Source organism: Haliotis rufescens, unplaced genomic scaffold (genome assembly GCF_023055435.1).
Source record: "Haliotis rufescens isolate VD_foot unplaced genomic scaffold, xgHalRufe1.0.p SCAF_10, whole genome shotgun sequence".
Taxonomy (NCBI): Eukaryota; Metazoa; Mollusca; class Gastropoda; order Lepetellida; family Haliotidae; genus Haliotis; species Haliotis rufescens.
The window spans coordinates 18,398,687-18,419,141 of NW_025963780.1; the positions used below are offsets into that span (position 1 = coordinate 18,398,687).

Genomic DNA, 20,455 nt, shown 5'->3' on the forward strand with positions numbered 1-20,455 from the left:
AATCTCCTGAATAAACGGTGCAAATCACGAAACAGCTATTAGCTGTATCTTGTTATGTTTTCTTGTGTCCAGTCTTTTCACTATGGTTCGCCAGTTGAGAACAAATGGCATCAGCCTGATCATCTGAGTTATTTGTATCACAACAAATTTTGAGTATTGACCTGATCAACCAATCTCAAAAGCGAAGTGAAATGACACAAACCAAACCATACTGCGAATCGAACCCAAACCGTACCGAAGCGAACCAAACCATACTGGGAATCGAAACCCAAACCGTACCGAAGCGAACCAAACAATACTGGGAATCGAACCCAAACCGTACCGAAGCGAACCAAACCATACTGGGAATCGAACCCAAACCGTACCGAAGCGAACCAAACAATACTGGGAATCGAACCCAAACCGTACCGAAGCGAACCAAACCATACTGGGAATCGAACCCAAACCGTACCGAAGCGAACCAAACCATACTGGGAATCGAACCCAAACCGTACCGAAGCAAAATAAACCAAACCCTATCGCATTGAACCGAAGGAAAATCAAAGCGAAACAAACCAAATTCAAATAAAGGAAACTTAACAACCGAAATGAACCAAAACAAAGAAAAGACAAACCAAATAGTTACGAAAACTAACAAAGAATTCTAAAAAGGATATACACCTTTTGTATACCGTATTAGTGTAATAAACCAATGCACTTGTTATATGCACATGCACATATATGTATATATAATGCGTCTAATGATTGTATCCAAAAATAGAAGGATATTACTATTTTTCATGATATACTTTTGTAATTTGCCGCCAATACATTCTTCCTGGTCATGACACCGTTTAGTAATAATTATGTACCGATCTTTTACATCATAATTATCATATTTGTTTTATTTTCTAGTTATTACAGACAAACTGAGGAAGTATTTATATATGACATATTATTTGAACATGCTAACTCTCTTTTCTTTGTTTCCATGTAAAACCTCCATGGACACAGCCTACTATCTCACAACCCCAATCCAGGATGTGGAACTCAAGGCCTCCTACATCACCCATAAAACCACCAATACAGAGTGCCAAGACAAGCCAGCTCCACATCCAGAACCCCTGATGACAGCATTTTTATGACTATATAATAATTATTATTCACTACTACCAGTTTAACTTTATACATTGTCCATCTAAGCCTTAATTATTTTTATTTTTACATGTTTGGGGTCCAAACTTTTTCAGACGGAGGGGAAGTTATCATGGGATAACATTTATACTAAGTTATCTTGTCGATTATTCCTCTTTTCCTCTTGGCATGCTTCAGTTACGCAGGCATGATTGATAGCTTTGACAAAGCGTTTAAGGAGATGCCAAGCTGGCTCACCCTTTTGTCCGTTGGAGATAGTGGTGTGATCGGTCTTGTAGAACTGATTGCCTGGAGACCTATTCCAGATTGGTTATAAGTCATATGCTGAATAGGTCTCTGTTCAAAGCTACGCAGTTGCTTGTGTAACAATGTCCTACGTGAAAACACATAACCTGTCATACCCGATTTCATGATGCTACGTCCAACTAGTGTAAAGTGGTCACATCACCTTGTCTTTACTACATCGGGCAGTGTTATAGATTCTCTATTTGTGTCACTGTTTAGCACCAGCTTCCTCCTGTATGTCTAACAGTTGTAGGTAGCCTAGCGGCTAAAGCGTTCGCTCGTCACTCCGAAGACCCGGGTTTGATTCCCAACATGGGTGCAATGTGTGAAGCCCATTTCTGGTGTCCCCCCCCGTGATATTGCTGGAATATTGCTAAAAGCAGTGTAAAACCAAACTCACTCACTCACTCACAGTTGTAGTCTACTAAAGGCTAGGGTATCTGCACCCAACCGTCCAACCATGGGTTAAATGCATAGAAAGGAGAAGTTTAGAAAAATTGTAAATTTTTCATCAAGTTGTATATTTATAAACTGATCCTATCTCTCACACTACATGCCCACCTGACCATCACCTCATCACAGCTCCTCTAGCCTGTCAGTTCTAAGCAAGAGTGTGATGTGGCAGGGGTAGTCAGGTGATCAAGTTGTGAAAAGTCACACTACAGGATTACAGTGCGTGACCCATTTGTTTGGGTGGTGACCATGGTGATGCTGGGATGTGTTTGGGTGAAATGTTTTTAGAAGCTGGAAACTTTGTTCAAGCCCATTTCCACATGAGGATCAAAAGCAGAAGGAAGAAATGCATAGTGTGAGACAGGATCAGTTTAAAAATTTACAATTCAGTGTTATATCATGGGATAACATTTATACTAAGTTATCTTATAATAATTAGATCTACATCAAGTGCTTTTATGAGTTATCATGGTGTAATATTTATACATCATTTCATATAATTATAGTTTAGCAAGTAATAATTATCATTAGGTAAAATGCATATATAAAATATCAGTAGTTTCAGTTAAAGCTTTTTTTAGATGGTTGCTAGCCTAAGGTATCAAGATCCCATCTCCCAGACAAAGGATATTTATTTAAGTATATCTGTCATCACCTACCGGGGTATATTAGAATAACATTACTTCAATTAAGACTCATTAAGGATTAGCCCCCATACAAGCTCGTCTATAGGGCATTAAGGATTAGCCCCCACACAAGCTCATCTATAGTGACACCCTAATCTCTTTCAAAGCATCCAGTAAATATGTCAACAAGATTAGTGCCAGTCCAACAGGATAAACAGGATTTAGTATTCCCCTCTGTCTAGCCATCCATTTAGCTTAGGACACAACCAATCGTGTATCAACCAATCACATTCCTTTCTATTGTTTAAATTTTTGTTAAATACATACTGTAGGCAGGTTTTAAGCAGAGAAGGGGTTTGACTCTCTTACCAAGCAGACCTCTCTCCCACAGCCCAGAGTGTGTACCGACTCTCTGTGGCACCCTCAGTTATTATCTAAGTATATTGTAAATTGTTAATTGTTCTTGTAAATAAAATTGTGATTAGTCTCCTGTGACTCTGGCTCTTTGCTGACTAATTCCCCAAGAAAACCAGCACGTCATTTGGAAGGTACTGTTCACCCAGAACAGTTCCATGATAATTAAATATACAATGATGTCTATTATTCATCCATATCATTATCAAATATGTATAAAGTTTGATGTTTTTTACAAATTATTTTTGCATATTCTTCTTTACTCTTTACTTACGACCTTAATGATTTAATGTTTATGAAGGATTAAGGTGAGCCCTACATTTATTTTATAAAAATACAATTGTTACATATTCTTGCATTCAATTTATATGTTCTTTCGGGATCGACCATGTAATATTCTAGCAGGTTGTGGCAAGGTAAGGCTTGGTTACTTGTTCTGTGCTCATGCCATCAGTCATCGGTTCGCCTGGTCCAGACTCCATTATTCAAAGTATGCCCTATGATATACTACTGATCATGGTGTAAAACAACATTCACTCAATCATTCTCTCTCTAATTCCTTTCTTTTTTATCAGTTAGTTCCACAAAACCATGGGTGTTTAGTTGGAAATAAAATACACTATGATATACACACTCCATTTTCTTTTAAACTTTCTTTCATTAGTTTGTTGAGAAATTTTTCAGTGAGTGAAATGTGACAGGAATGTTAAAAATGTTTAGGGTGTTTACAATAGAACAAAGCCACACACTGCCTGGAGTTCAGGTAAAGCTAGGGCTAGTGTTGTGGATAAATCCTGTGCTTGGAACGATCATTTATGAGTCATTAAGCATCGCAGAATTCGTTAATGAAAAGGAAAATGTCTAAATGTTTGTTTGGTTGTTTTTTTTATTTAACACCACACTCAGCAATATCCCAGCTATTCAACAGCGGTCTGTAAACAATCGAGTCTGAACCAGACAATCCAGTGATTGATATCATGAGTATAGTTCTACACAATTGGAATACGATGACATGCATCAACCAAGTCAGCTAGCCTGACCACCTGATCACGTTAGTTGCCTCTTACGACAAGCATAGTTGTGGTTTACGGCAAGGATGGGATGCTGGAGACCTATTCTACCCAGGATCTTGACAGATCTGAATGTAAACTGAATATATGAATAATAGAGTTGGCTGTAGACCTCTGTATGGAATGGTGATTCCAGTGTATCTGTTAATTCCAGGTGTGCCATTGATTGATGGAGGAACAGTCCGGCTCCCCAAACTTATCGGCTTATCCCGTGCCCTTGACCTCATACTGACAGGTCGAGCGGTGACCGCTACAGAAGCAAAGGAAATTGGACTGGCAAACCGAGTTGTCGCAGCTGGCACAGGTACGTCATGTCACTCAGAGAGTCAGTTGTGTGCCAGATGAAAAACACATCTCATAAAACATAAGAGTGAGTGAGTTGGGTTAACGCCGCTTTTAACAGTATTCCAGTTATATCACGGCGTGTCAGCTTAATGTGGGAGGAAAGCCCGAAGTGATGCAGGTCTCAGACGTTTACCACTTCGCTGAAACCCACGAGCACGGGTATGGTGCTGACAAACCTAGAAACATAATCGGGGCGAACCGGGATTCGAACCTACAATCATAGGTTTCTGGCGTGCCCAAGGGATGCAACTCTGCACAGCGAATCGCGGCGCCTTAGACGACTGGGCCACCCGTGCCCCCATCAAACATAAGACATAAGACATAAAACATATTTCATCATTGTGTGGGTTATTTAAACACTCTGTGTGACCAGTTCTTCTTCAGGGCAATCAATTGTTTTTAGTTTTGTCCAATAAACAGTTTGTAGTTACCTCATAAGTGAGCTTATGTCATGACCAACATACAACTACAAAAACATATCTGGACCACTGGACCAATGAAGCTGTCACATACATTTGTACAAGAGTTTTGAATCTTGTTTTCAATATGGCTGTCATGATTGTCATCAATCAAAATAAGTATTGCTCTTGGACCATTGCTCTTGCACATCTGACCTGTGAAGATCCGAGTTAGAACAGCTCTTCAGCAACCCATGCTTGCCGTAAAAGGCGACTATGCTTGTCCTAAGAGGCGACTAACGGGATCGGGTGGTCAGGCTCGCTGACTTGGTTCATGCATGTCATCATATCCCAATTGCGTGGATCGATGCTCATGATGTCAATCAATGGATTGTCTGGTCCAGACTCGATTATTTACAGACCGCCATCATAGAGCTGGAATATTGCTGAGTGTGGCGTTAAACAACAGGCAAACAAACATAACAAAATCTTGCACATCAAAACAAGTATTGGTCTTGGACCATTGCTATTGCTATCAACCACTGGTTTGTCTGGTCTGATTCAGCCTGTTACAGGCTACTATGATACAGTTTGGATATCTGATACTGACCGCATCATGAATAGTCCTGTACAGCTGGCACACTGTGTAATGTGACTTGTGTGTATGGACCATGATAAGTCTGTTTCCCTTTGCTGCCTAGCTGTCGAGGAAGCAGTCCAGCTGGCCAAAGACATCGCCAAGTTCCCCCAGGAATGCATGCTGACTGACCGGAGGTCAGCCTATTACAGCTCCTTTACTGCCAAAAATACACTGGATGCATTTCAGTTTGAATATGAGAATGGAATCAAAGTCGTAGCAAAGGAGTCGGTGAAGGGTAAGTACTTATTTTCGTTTTTCCCTATCAAATAATGAATTAGTGATACAATATAATGCAGAAAAACCTTTACCAACCATGCTGAAATGGTGAGACAAGGAAAGACAACTCTTCTGTTATAATCTGGATGATCTTGATAGTCCCTCTGGCGTTTTCTTAACAATACCACAAAAATATTGATTGCCGGTTTCAATGAAGAGAAACATTTTTAACCCTATTTCTCGTGATGTGAAGAGGACATACAATAAAATATCCTCCTCAAATCAACTAGGCTGTCTTGGGGTGGAAGCTGACTACTTTTGGCAATGGAGACCTTGAAATTATTTCATTTTAGGCTGCCTCTGTGGGCATATCAAGCTCTTCATGTGAGATTCGGTATACTGAAATTCATTGTTAATATTAACCGATTTGTATACTCTAGTTCTCCCATCTCCTGTGATTACATACGTCTGAAATGCAGTTTGTTTGTTTGTTGTTTAATGCTGCACAAAGCAAAATTCCATCTATATGACATCGGTCTGTAAATAATCGACCAGACAATTAATTGATTGAAATCATGAGCATCGATTTACGAGATTGTGATATGATGACATGCATCAACCAAGTCAGCAAGCCTGACCACGAGATCCATTAGTCGCCTCTTATGGCAAGCGTGGGTTACTGAAGACCTATTCTCTACCTAGATCTTCATGGGGGCTGAATTGGAGTGTAGCGGTGATGCTATACATTGTATATTAGTCTGGAATGTGAATGTGCATGAGTTGTGTCCTTGATATTATATATATCATGTTACCATTTGTGTGATGTAATCTGAGCACTGATTGGTCAGAACAATCACTGGAACCAGGTCGTGGCTTGATTCGTAGATTCAAAATGGTGGCCTCACTGCGAGGAGCCAAGTGTATACAAACCAGTGAAGTGTGACAATGAAATGAATACCTGTACCTCTATTTCTGGTTTCAGGTGCACAGAGGTTTGTGAAAGGATCAGGCAAGCATGGCAGTTTCAATATGGTCAAGAAATCGAAACTTTGAGATGCAGGAGTGAACGAACTGACAGTGTTTCAGTTTCTGCCTTGTCTGGTGAAGATATGGTGATCGCTAACAGGGAGAAATCTATTTTATTTACGTGCAGATCTATTTTTTCGTATGAATCGATTGAATAGAATATTCGGAGAACACGATGTACAAGGAATTACAAATTATCTGTTCCAAGGCATTTATTTATGAGGACAGACAGTAATTCCTTGTTCCCAGGAGGTATATATGACCTTGGACCTCGTATTAAGTGTCCATGATATTACACATTGTCATTTCAGAAAAGAAACGTGTTTGAAATGTCATCCGTGTAGATCCAGATCCAGATCCAGATCCAGTTTACGAAACTGGACTTTTATAGTCAGTTGACTCCCATGCCTCGGGAAGATGCGAGATTGTCTGCAAGTTAAAGACACAGAAACATGCAACTCACAATCAGGGCGTTGAACCGACTATTGGTGGATCCCAGAGCTTCAAAGGGGCAACTTGTCACAGTGAATTGCAACACCCTAAGGGCCATACAAATGTTTGAGTATTAATTATATGTGATTATTATTTATACTGAGTCAAATCAAAAACTTCAGAGAAGGTAATTTTTAATCATTAATGTCCAAAGAAGGATTTTAAATCACGATGGTAACCATAATTTGTTCCAAGCACCTACGGTATTTGGTAATAACATCAAGAGTTTAAATCATAAGTTCCAAGCACGAGAATCTGATGGCACACAAGTTCAGTAGCGTGTTTGGCCACCATGTGCGTTGACAACTGCCACCGAACGCCTCCGCATGGACCTTGTGATGCTTGTGAACACATGATTGGGAAGACGACGCCATTGTTGCTGCAAAATGGTGCCAAGATCTTGCAAATTCTGTGGTTGGTTCTGGAGAGTACGCAGACTTCTGCCAAGAGCATCCCAGTCGTGTTCGATGGTATTGAGGTCGGGAGACCTTGACGGCCAGTCGATGACTTTGACTCCCGCATTCTGAAGGAAATTCCTTGTCAAAATTGCTGTGTGGGGTCTGGCATTGTCGTGTTGGAAGATCAAACCGGGTCCATGTGCTGCCATAAAAGGCAGAAGTTCTGGTGCCAGTACCAGCCGCGTTGAGGTTGCCACGGATGACAAGAAGCCTGGAACGTGCATTGCCACAGAAAGCAACCAACACCATGACACTTACGCCTCGAAATCTGTCAACTTCCTATACACAACACTGGGCGTAACGTTCATGACGGCGCCTCCACACCCTCGCCCTACCATCAGCAAATCGAAGAGTAAATCGGGATTAATCACTGAAGACGACTTGATTACAATTCCTCTGAGTCCATCGTAAGTGTCACTGTGCCCACAATTGACGTTGACATCTGTGTAATTGATTCAGAATCGGCCCCCAGTATGGCCGTCGTGCTTGAAGGTGAGCAGTTCTAAGACGGTTTCGAACAGTTTGCGCACTCAGTCTATACCTAAACAGTTCATTTCTGGTTGATGTAGCCGTCAAAAATCGGTTACGGAGGTGACGTAAGACAATCTGACGATCCTCTGCATGTGACGTCACACGTGGTCGACATGGCCGAGGGCGATCAGCGGCGGTACCCGTTTGCAGTAGACGCGTCTGTAAATCATAAACTGTCCGTCGACTACAACCCATCGTCCTTGCGACTTCAGCTACGGACGTTCCCGTCTGCAACATACCGATGGCACGTTCATGTTGCACATTTGAAAGGCGTGGCATGACAAATGGCCGTAAAGACTTTTGTTTTCTTGTGTTTTTCTTCTTCTTTTTTAATGACTGCTAACAAGTATGGCTGAAAACACGGGCGGTATTATGGCCACGTGACCAGTTGCACGTGAAAAACCACTTTTGCCACTATAGTGCTGTGCACATGATTTTGATGGATTCACCTGCACAAAAACGGGTGTTATCTGAAGTCAATACGTGGCCATTACTGTTTAAATACACAATAAGGGCCCACAATGATAACTGGTCAAAATGTTAAAATTTCAGGATTGTGAAGTTTTTAATTTGGTTCAGTATACAAGGTCCACTCCTTGTTTATATTTACAAATTACAGCGAGTTAGGCATATCTTCATGTATTGCCTCAAAAAGGCTTGGCTGAGGGGGCACGGATGGGCATGCCAGAAACCTATGATTGTGATTTCTAGGTTTGTCAGCACCATACCTGTGTTCATGGGTTCCACCAATGTGGTAAACATCACTTGGGGCTTTCCTCCCCCAACAAGCTGGCACACCCTGATATAAATAGAATACTATTTAATGCAGTGTTAAACCCAATTCACTCACTCACTCACTCTTAGGCAGAATTCACACTATGTATATGACATTTCATGGTGTGTAGGTATCTGTGTATCGTTGCGTTTCAGCTTGATAACTAATTACTCATTGATTCTAGAAAATTATTAATCATTTTTCTGTATGTTCTTCTATTATACAAGTATTTCATCTCAAATATTGCATTTGTTGCGGTGTGTTTTTATGTCACATTCACAGTTAATATTTCCTCTATAGTGTATTCTTAAAGCCACAGTTACACATAACACTAAACAGTCATAACGTGAATCCAGTGTTTTGAACACTAGTGCCAGTCAGAGAAACTAGGGCGCTAGAATGTTCACATATAAGTATATTCATATATTTCTGTGTAGTGCATTTGACATTGATCCTTTTGAATTCAAAATTGTGAATTCATGTAGCTGCAGTGAGTGATGGCTGCACATGTACTTCAATCAGACTAGAAAATAATAACATTCTCCCATTGTGAGCCGCATTCATACGCTATTCTGCCGAGGTGGTTCATCCAGTTTGAAAAGAAGCACTGTGTGGGAAATGTGTATCCATGCAGTGATTGATGAGGTTGTGCTTTCAGTAGACGCCAGGTTTGAAATATGTCTAAATTAGGAGTGTTCATTAGCTATTCATGTGAGTGAGTGAGTGAGTATGGTTTTACGCCGCTTTAGCAATATTCCAGCAATATCACGGCGGGGGACAATGGGCTTCACAAACTGTACCCATGTCGGGAATCAAACCCGGGTCTTCCGTGTGACGATCCAACGCTTTAACCACTAGGCTACCCGACCGCCCAGCTATTCATGTACTGTTGGCTATGTTTTTTGTCACTTGTATGAAGTAATATTGTATTAACAGAGTACCTTTAATGAAAGCAGACCACCCCCTGGTCTAGTGGTAGAGCGTCCGCCTGGAGAACAGAAGGTCGTGGGTTCGATCCCCAGCCGCGTCCTACCAAAAGACGTTAAAAGATGGTAGTTGTTGTTAACCTGCCTGGCGCTCGCCATTAAGGGGTTAAAACAAGGACTGGTCGGCTCGGAGTCAGTACACTGCGTCTAAGTGGGGTATTCAAGTAAAGGTTAAACTGCCGAATGGTATCTCAGTGTGCTAGCACTATAAAATCGACATTAGTCCGGACTAGTACACGCGGACGCACGTACATACACACACGTCGCTATATAAGTGCAACACTCTTGGAATCAACGTTAAACCCCATTTTGCCTCACCTCACCTTGAAAGCCCGTGTCTGCAGTATCCCCAAACAAGCTTATTCTCTGATAGGCAGAGTCTGAGACCCCATGCTGTGAGGTGCTTCTGCCACAGAGAGATAGACCATGTACAAAGTATAGTTGCAGTTCATCGTTGGGAAGCCTGAAAGGCTCCATACTGCGTTTCCGTGTTTTTAACTCATAATTGTTGTACAAGATCAAAAGCTCACATTACATTTGGTAGAAGCTCAGATCTGCGTATTTGCTATACAGCAATGGGTTTAAAATTTCTTGAAGATGAAATTTAAACCTTCAAGAATCATTTTCTGGCCGTTATTACAGGAATTAGTTCGATATCCTCACGTTCATTTTTTTATATTTATTCACAATACTTGCCTGCTGAATCAATACTGAATGTTCACGGGCCGACATTTGTAATTTCATTGACACCGAAAACAGCCTTTGTCTCCATGCAGCTCGCATTTCCGTTTTCAAATGTGCGATACTCAATCATAAATATTTCAGCTCGCAACACGCAATTACCCTAATACCTTAGTATGAAAATAATGTCAATTCCCGCATGGATTCAATCATAACCCCACGTTTTGCACGTATCGGGGCAGGCGAATAGGATCAGTTCATTATTTCATGGGGTACAGGTAGGAAACGGGCAGGTGTTGTCTTACTTCAGGGTGTATTTAACTGTGAACACATGTCAGGATAAAAGTCGTGCCAAGAGCTCAAATTCAGTCTTCATTTGAATTGTACTTAAAAGTGATAGTGACTTGAAGTTGATCGAAAGTTTATAACATCCCACCACCCGCCAACACCCCCCTCACCCAAACCCTCTAGTTTTATTAATCCTACCACATTCTCTGCCTTCAACCAAGGCTTACCCTTTCCATCTGTCGGATCATATATTAGCGTTGTCTCAAAAGTAGGTGAATTCATCTAAATCAGGTTTTTGAAAATGATTAGTAATACATATCTATACATGTTATGTATTCCAACGGAAAAAGTAACTGTACTCCAAATAAATTTTAATAAAAATAAAAATATATTCTGAAATTAGATAATGCATCTTTCAATACATTTTCACGAACTCATCTCCTCGACTTTAAGGTTTCACTATTTGCAAGGGCAAATGTTTAGTCACAATGACTTTAGCTATCAGGTGCTCCAAAAAACTTGTGTTTTGCCGTAAATAGCGCTTACGCAATGCCACGGCTTTCTGAAAATCAACGCGCAAAGAAGAAAGTTGCCAGACAGTTTAATGTTTGTTCGTTAACACAGTATTATCTCTTTGGAGACATGACTTGCCACAGGCCGGTTATCCACGTGCCAAATGTTTCTTCCACGTCACCGTCAGGCACGCCAAGACAGCATCTGAGGTTCAAAAGACAAGACTGGGACAGTAAACTGCTCACAGATGACTCCAGGTTTCATCTGGACAGCTCTGATGGTCATGCAAGGGACTACAAATTGATCTGGCGAACGTAAGCGGGAGAACATAAGTCATCATTGTTAATGGCAATTTGAATGGCGAAGGCTGGCGTACTCTATCTACCCTTTGTAAATACAGGAACGTGACGTCCCGTTGCAGTAGGAAAATGCCCGCCCACGTGTTGCACGTGTTGTAATAGACTTTGTGAGGCATCATAACATTGCTGTACTGCCGTGACCGGCTGTTTCTCCAGACCTCGCCCCCACAGAACATGTCTGGAATGAGATGGACGGACGTCTACGACAGGACCAGACGTTATTTATATCTCCATCTTCAAGTTTGAGAACAGCCGTTTTCATCTCACCGACTTTGTTTACTCATTTCAGAAATGAAAACAAAAACGTCACAATAGGTCAATATGGTACGGGAATTTGACTTTAAATGCGGGCACAAGTAGATTTGAGAGAGGTCCAAGTTTACCCATGATTTTACAGATGGGACCAATTAACGGGCCCAGAGGGGATATGTCGGAAGTGTGTCCTGTTCTATTTGAAACTTGTATATACGTGCTCATTAGTCAGTCAGGTGCAACACTGACTTTATTATGTCACGACCGCCTCCGTGGTCTAGTGGTAGAGCGTCCACCCGGAGAGCAGAAGGTCCGGGATTCGATCCCCGGCCGCGTCATACCAAAAGACGTTAAAAGATGGTACTTGTTGTTACCCTGGCGCTCGGCATTAAGGAGCTAAAACAAGGACTGGTCGGCTCGGAGTCAGTATGCTGTGTCTGAGTGGGATGTTCATGTTAAACTGCGGCATGATATCTCAGTGAGCTAGCACTATAAATCGGCATCAGTCCGGACTAGTACAAGCAGCCACACACACACACACACACACACACACACACACACACACACACACGTGCATGCACGTCGCTACATAACTGCAATAATCTTGGACGCGACGTTAAACCCAATTTCACCTCACCTCACCTCCAGGGGGTGGTCGGATAGCCTAGTGGTTAAAGCGTTCGCTCGTCACGTCGAAGACCCGGGTTCGATTCCCGACATGGGTGCAATGTGTGAAGCCCATTTCTCATGTCCCCCGACGTGATATTGCTGGAATATTGCTTAAAGCGGCGTAAAACCCTACTCTCTCACTCATGGTTTCCAGAGTGATTATATGGCTAGAGGCCGATTGTTTTGGAGAAATACTTTGTGTAAAAGATCCTGCAACAACAAAAAAGGAACATGAAGATGTTGAGCTCTGAAGCAAACTACGCATGTGCCAAATGGGTTCTATAAGGGTTTACGCGCAACGGGTGTCCCTTTAAATCTTGATGAGTCACTTTTTGCTAGATATCGTCCGACTGAGCTAGCTATCGTTACGTTCACTTTTACATTTATTCACAATACTTGACTGTTGAATTGATATTGAACGTTCACGGGCAGACATTTTTAATTTCCATTGACACCGGTCATTCATATGAAATGAATTAGTCTCCATGCTGTTCGCATTTCCCTGTTTTCAAACTGCGGTACTCAATAATAGATAATCACCTCGAGTTTGAAAACAACGTGATAGATTCCCTCGTCACAATCCCGCGATGTTTTGCATAAACCCACTGCGCACAGTACGAACATATACGTGGCGTCAGGGAACAGATCAGTTCATTATTTGACGGGGGACAGGCGATTGTGTTTTACTTCTGTTTGTTTGTTTGTTTGTTGTTTAACGCCGCACTCAGCAATATTCCAGCTACATAACGGCGGTCTGTAAATAATCGAGTCTGGAACAGGCAATGATTAATATCATGAGCATCGATCTACGTAATTGTGATACGGTAACATGCATCAAGCAAGTCAGCGAGCCTGACCACCCGGTCTCGTTAGACGCCTTTCACAACAAACATGTATTGCTGAAGACCTATTCTAACCATGGTTTTGATAAATTCATTACCAGCTTCGCCTGGAGTCCCGTCAACAGATAACTTTGTTCAGCTTGTTACCTTAAAGCTCGTTTTAAGTATTTATTAATGACATAATCTGGTTTTCCTCTTTCTGCTTCACATTGAAAGAAATCATACACCTTACAAATCAACTGTTTCACATCAGCTGAGGAGCGCACCTTGCCAGTCAACAACGACATATACTATGTAGCACGTGCAGTACGAGTTTGTGCTGTTCCTACTACCGGTTTGCCCCCCTCCGTTGAAGACATCAACCTGCACACATACCAACACGATTGTTATTTTTCATCCCATCACTGGAAATAGTTGTTTTAGAAACTATCATGATGTTATGTGTTCAAGTTGAACGGGGCACACCGGTTAATAGCAGATATTGTAGGGTACAGGGTATTCATTTCCGTGTAACGTATTGACATTTAATAGACTATTGCCGATTTGGAGTTATTTTGCAATTCATCGTTGTCATTTGGAGCCAAACGAACTGTATTGCTAGTGACCTGAGCACACGCTTTAAAATGTCTCCGAGACAGTATCTCAATGAACAGACAATATGGCGATGGGAGAGAAGGGGGCGTCAGTATTCCAAGTCGAACGAATGTTTGGTCAATCAAAATGTGTAATTTCTAGACTGTGGGTACCGTCAAGTGGGTGGGGTTGCAGCGAGACCTGGGCGTGGCAGGCCTAAACAACGATACCTGGACAAGACCGTGTCATAACATTAATTGCACTACGCAACGGCGGTCTGTAAATAATCGAGTCTGGAGCAGACAATCCAGTGATTGATCTCATGAGCATCGATCATTGGGATCGATGACATGCATCAACCAAGTCAGCGAGCCTGACCGGTCCCGTAAGTCGCCTCTTACCAGTGTCGCCCTTTACGGCAAGCGTCGGTTGCCGAAGATCTATGCTACCCCGGATCTTCACGGATCCACTGCAGTCATGAGAATAGACACAGTATGCGTCCATTCTATGCTAAAATGATGCGACTTTAGGGTGTGTAAGAAACAGATAACTGCACTCGTGCCTGTCAGATACCATCACCTTGCACCTCGTAGTTTCGAAACCTATCTATTAAAATACCTTTTGGAACAACTCGTTTTAAGATAAATGGTAGCTGACAGACACTCGTGTAGTAATCTGTATCTATGCACACATGTAACGTTAAAGATGGACTATTATCAACGGTCTAGTGCCCGTTTGTCTAGACATTGTAATGACCTATAATGACTCATATCATGACACACTTTCCCAGTCTTTAGCCGGACTCTCTATTTTATGTACAAACGCTGATCTACTACTTCATAATTACGTTCACTTAAACGAAATTAATTATTCCGTATTATTGTTTAAACTATTCCTTTTATAAAGTTTTAACTATGTGTGTGTGTGTGTGTGTGTGTGTTAGTGTGTGTGTGTGTTACTACGGTGTGCGTGTGTGTTAGTGTTAGTGTGTGTTTAATTTGTATGTATAGATCCTTATGTGATAATCCTTTGAGGCTGGACTTTGCTATTTTTGATATTGTTATAACTATGTTTTAAAATATTTTATAATTGTAGAGTATAAATTATAACCATTTTTTCTTCTTCTTCTTTTCTTCTTCTGTAATTAGTGCCTTATGTGGAACAAAGACATTGTCCCAGTGCAATTATATACGTAATATATAAACTATATACGTTGTCTGTTAAAACAACACGCTGAGGTATATGAAACATACTACTGGCTCAATATCCTCAGGCAATGGCGAGATCTAATTGTCACATTAAAACACTAAATAGGTCGCAAGGTTTTTCTATGACAAATGGAGATCTTTTTTAGTCTGACATTATGATGAATGGAAAGTAGGTTAAACATCTCTTGGCCGACACCCGACATGGCCGGTAAACATGTGTTATCTCATGACGTTATTTATGTCACCATAGTAACGCAATATTACGGACCGCCTTCGTGGTTTTGTGGATAGAGTGTCTGCCCGATCACGACCGCGTCATAACAAAATAACGTAACTTGTTGTTACCTTGCCCGGCGCTCGGCTTTGGGGGGATAAAACAAGGACTGGTAGAAGTCAGTATACTGTGTGTAAGTGGGGTGGATATTCATGTTAAACTCGACGGGCTAGCTCTGTAAAACCGGCATCAGTCCGGAGTAAAACAGACACACACAGACATACATGCGCAATCTTGAACGTCTCGTTAAACCCCATTACCCCTCACCTTGTAGTAACACACTGGATAATCAAGGATGCAAGAGGCACAGTTTGCCCAAATTGTAGGTTTACTTGTCAACTGACCATAAAAAGAGAAGGAAGAGACGGAGCCAAGTAGGACAGTTTTCATCTCGTAGACTGTGTTTAATTATGTCGGGATCGGGTGGTCAGTCTCGCTGACTTGGTTGATGCATACCATCGATCCCAATTGCGTGAATAGATGCTCATGATGTCAATCACTGGATTGTCTGGTCCAGACTCGATTATTTACAGACCACCGTCATATAGCTGGAATATTGCTGAGTGCGGCGTTTTACAACCAACTAACCAACCAAGTTTACTTTTGTCAGTAATGAAAATAAAAACTTTAAAGTAGGTCAAGTAGAGAATTTAGAGAAAGTGGGCATAAATAGATTTTTGGGAGGTTCACGTTTACCCTTGATTCTAAACATGGCTATAAGGATCTAAAGTGTGTGTGTCGAGATGGTGTGTGTGTGTGTGTGGGGGGGGGGGGGGGGGGGGGCGTGTTTTTACTCCTCTGTTGAACGTCGTATAAAATTATATCCTTGAGTACTATCAGTAATATTCAGATTGAAAGTCAATATCTACATGGAAGCTGTTGTACATGGTCATGCTTTTGTTTGGCATTAAATATCTCTGCTGCCTGAACACAGATGTCAAATTTAAGCTACTTTGGTCCACGGTTACAGAGATGATTTAAGGGGACGCCGGCGATAATGTTTATATTGTGTATTGTTTTATGCCGCACTGAGTAATATTCAAGCCATATGACGACGGCATGTTAATAATAAAATCTTGGCCAGTCAATCCAGTGATTGATATTATGAGCAATGATCCCCGGTGTCGGGGTATCATGATACGTACTGAAGAAACACTATTCACCATTTACATCATTCATTTTGAGCGGGAACGCAGTCGTTTCGTCTTGTTTGACATTTTTTGCACGTGCAGCGCAAATCACAAGCAAACATGATTGCATTTACCCCCTTGTCCATCCTTTATAAGCCACCATTAAAAAAACACACCAAGCATTTCACACTCGACTTTGAAAAAGGGCGGGAAACATGGTTCCATTAACTGAACTCTGGGAAGGCGTTGCCATAGGGATGCTACAGGCCGGATCAACCTCAACTGCAGTGGCGAGGGACTTTGGATGTCATGTGTATACCATCACCAGATTGGTCGCAGGGCATCAACAGACAGGCAGTGTCCAAGATCAGCCTCGTTCGCAGGGCCGGTACATCCGGGTGACACATCTGTGTGACCGACAGCGCCGAGCAACACAGACAGCTGCAACCATTCAAGGTCCACGTCATCCCGTGTCAGTCGACACAGTTTGTCTTCGTCTCAGAGCGGCGGGAATCAGATTCGTCGTCCTTACGTCGGGCCCCTACCGACTTAACGTCACCGCCAACAACGTCTGCAGTGATCCCAACAGCACCTGCGTTGGCGACATCAACAGTGGCAACAAGTTGTCTTCTCAGACGAATCAAGGTTCAACCCTTCTCATACCGATGGCCGCATCAGAGTGTGGAGACGACGTAATGAGCGTTACGCCAACTGCTGTGTCTTACAGGCCAACCGCTGGGGAGGAGGAAGCATCATGGTGTCGGGCGGCTTCAGTTATCATCACAGAACCCCTCTACACGTGTTCCGTCAGCGTGTGCTCTCGTCACAAGGGGAAATTCCAATATATCCCAAATATACAATTTTGTATATTTGATATATCCAAAAAGATACAAGTTGGTATATCCAAAAAATTTACAATTTTGTATGTATGGATAGATTTCAGTTTCTTTTTACTTTAGTGAGGGATTCTTACAGTTTGTGGTTGATTTTGAAAATATCACTAAGGGTTATGTACCGGACAGTAGTATTGTGTATGTGACAATAATATTTCAATACTATTTTCATTATGACAACTACATTTGAAGGATTATGAAATAAATTGTATTTATTTATGTTGATAGCATTTTACATAATAAAGAAATAGAAAATTTGAGCAGACTTTAGTAACAGTTAGATCCATAATATTATATAAAATACGTAGGCCAGCATTTTACAAATAAGAAGATCTATACATACAATTAGTTCAGAGTAGTTTTGAACAATGACGATAAAAAAAATATAATAACATGAATACCGGCTTTTTACAAATATGAACATATACAAGCTATAATTTTAAACGAATTAAGCAATTTATAATGTACAATTAAACAGAGCTATTTTATAAAAACCATCACATATCTGTCCCTTGGCAACGCAAACATCACATCTTTCTTTTTACATTTTACGAGTATCTTGATGAATTTACACTTGACACGTTGAATTGGCATGAACGATGCGGGACTATTGTCAATATACATTGTCGGATGCCAGGCTTTGACTGGTGTACCACAGTGGTACTTCAATTCATCTGGAAGTTCCCGGTACCACCTCACTTCAGCAAGGAGATGGAGATATACTCCAGTCAATGTCGCCATCATTGTTTGACCAATACGCTAATATATTGGACGAAGAGGTTGATGCTAGACTAACATTTAGTCTCTGAAATCTTATATTACACAATATCCTTCTTGACTCTAAAAATTAAAAAAATTCCCTATGCTGATTTCTGTGGAATAGAGTTAGCTTGAGCTGGCTAGACTAATTTTGTATGCATTTCTAGATTATTATCTTTTCATAATATAAATATATTCCACGGTCATGGTGCAGGACTAGGTTGATGCCTGTGCTGAACCAAACAGTGTGTGTCCTGGATGGATAGTTTTCAACTCTTTGTAACATGGTATCATGGACATTTGAGAAGAATTGTACAGTTTTAAATACATTTGTTTAAGATAAATGTCTTCTTCAATAGTGACACCACGCAGTTTGTATTTAGTGAAGGAATAAACTTGAATGTCAGACCAACACGGTCCAAAATCCAAAAGACGTGAGGTTGGTAATAGCGTTGTTGGTTGTGCCGAGCTTTCCAGCCTTTGCACCAGAAACAAGTTCAGTATATAGTATATGGTTGGGGTGTTTCAGCAAGCTGGAAATGTGGTTCTCGTGTGTCCTAGCTTGCCACTCTTCCCTATCAAAACCACTGTAATTACGTTTTCCGAGATCACCAGGAAATGTGCGGAATAACGCCGACCAGAATAACGTTTTCACGTTTGAACCGTTCTTCGCGTGGCATGTTTAAAACAACCATTTATACTACACCAACGGAATATTTAACATGTTTAAACGGTTGAAACCAGTCAATGTTCAGCATTAGGCCATAATTATGTCTTGTGGCGAGGAAATTATCACTAAATTTCTTCCAAATCTGACCATCATAGACATCAGACAAAGTGCCAGATGACCAACTTCGTCTGCCCAAGTGCAAAACCCAATCTTAAAATGAAAGGAACTTATATTAATGAATTTGGGAACAATATTTTAGTCAGATTGTTTATGGCATTCTGATATTGACGATATAGTTAAAAGGGTAAGCCCTATGTATAATTGCCTTGGAAGATATAAATCCCTTTCTCGTGTCCTACGTCGTGAACCATACTCACTCATTTAAATACATCCTTTCACATAAATCGGTAGAAGTTATGTACAAGCATATATCGCCAATGTTTGATTATTGCTCCCATATTTGGGATAATTGTACCAGAACAAGAATCAATCCTAGAAATTACACTCATTACGGACTAAGTGTCCGGCTACAAGCCATGAAAAACCTTTTAGCGAAAATATGATTAACACTATTTCACAAGATAGTAAATCGGATAACACCTGGTTATCTTTCTAGCCTTATTCCACACAAAATCTCTGCTGTTATCACAGCTAACGGAGGCCACACACGCTATTCATGGACTTGTCACTTTTGCGTCTGGGACTACCCTGTTTTCCGGAGAGTTTTCAATACACACGGATGGTTGTCATCAAACAGCCAACGCCCATTTGTATCTAATGTTTTTTCTGTTATCATTTCTTAATATTATTTACATATCTTTTCTGCTCTTAACGTTATCCGCATTGTATGTACAATATATATTTTATTAATTCAAATGTACTCTGGGCCATAAGGCCGAAATAGTGTATAAACATGTACATGTATGTAGAAAAAAAGTGGTTACCTGGTCAATATGTAAAAAAGCTTCCGGGGAGAATCATTATCATTGTTTTCGAGGCATTTTGTCTGTGCAACAAATCAATGTTACTTCGATTCAAGCATCGATCTACTACCAATATAAATATAAATTTGGTGACCTCGCACTCGCTAAGAAAAGCAGTATAACAAAACAAATGTCTAACCCAATTTGAACACGTGACGTAAAATGTGCACGCATGCGTAAGTGCTGTTCATAATTCAAGCCCGTTTGACATGCACAGTATGTTATCTCGTGTGCCTTTGCATGCATGCTAATTATGCCCGTGCAACTTGACTTTCAGATCGCATATGTAGCCAGACGCAGAATAAGTATTTTATCAAACATTCAACTAAATTGCTACTATTTTTACAATGCAAGCTTGAATGAATGTGTATTAATCTTAACTACATTGTGCGTTACCCCAAAGAGACCGGCGCTTCCGCGGCCTAATTTGAAAGGGGGTTCCCCTTGACGTCACACTTTCTTCTGTCACGTGGGCAGTCAACACGTTTGAAAGAAAGGAGACGCGCCAGAGC

The 20,455-nt window shown here is 41.1% G+C and overlaps 1 protein-coding gene across 1 annotated transcript in view; it reads left to right on the forward strand.

The window, feature by feature from the left end:
• The window catches only part of LOC124110731 (probable enoyl-CoA hydratase 1, peroxisomal), a 28,902-nt gene extending 21,677 nt beyond the window's left edge, over window positions 1–7,225 (forward strand). The window contains exons 5-7 of the mRNA XM_046470096.2: window positions 4,137–4,286; window positions 5,427–5,600; window positions 6,564–7,225. Of these exons, the coding sequence (XP_046326052.2) occupies window positions 4,137–4,286; window positions 5,427–5,600; window positions 6,564–6,634 (395 nt within the window). The 3' untranslated portion in view covers window positions 6,635–7,225. The remainder of the gene's footprint in view (window positions 1–4,136; window positions 4,287–5,426; window positions 5,601–6,563) is intronic.
• Window positions 7,226–20,455: the final 13,230 nt, after the last annotated feature.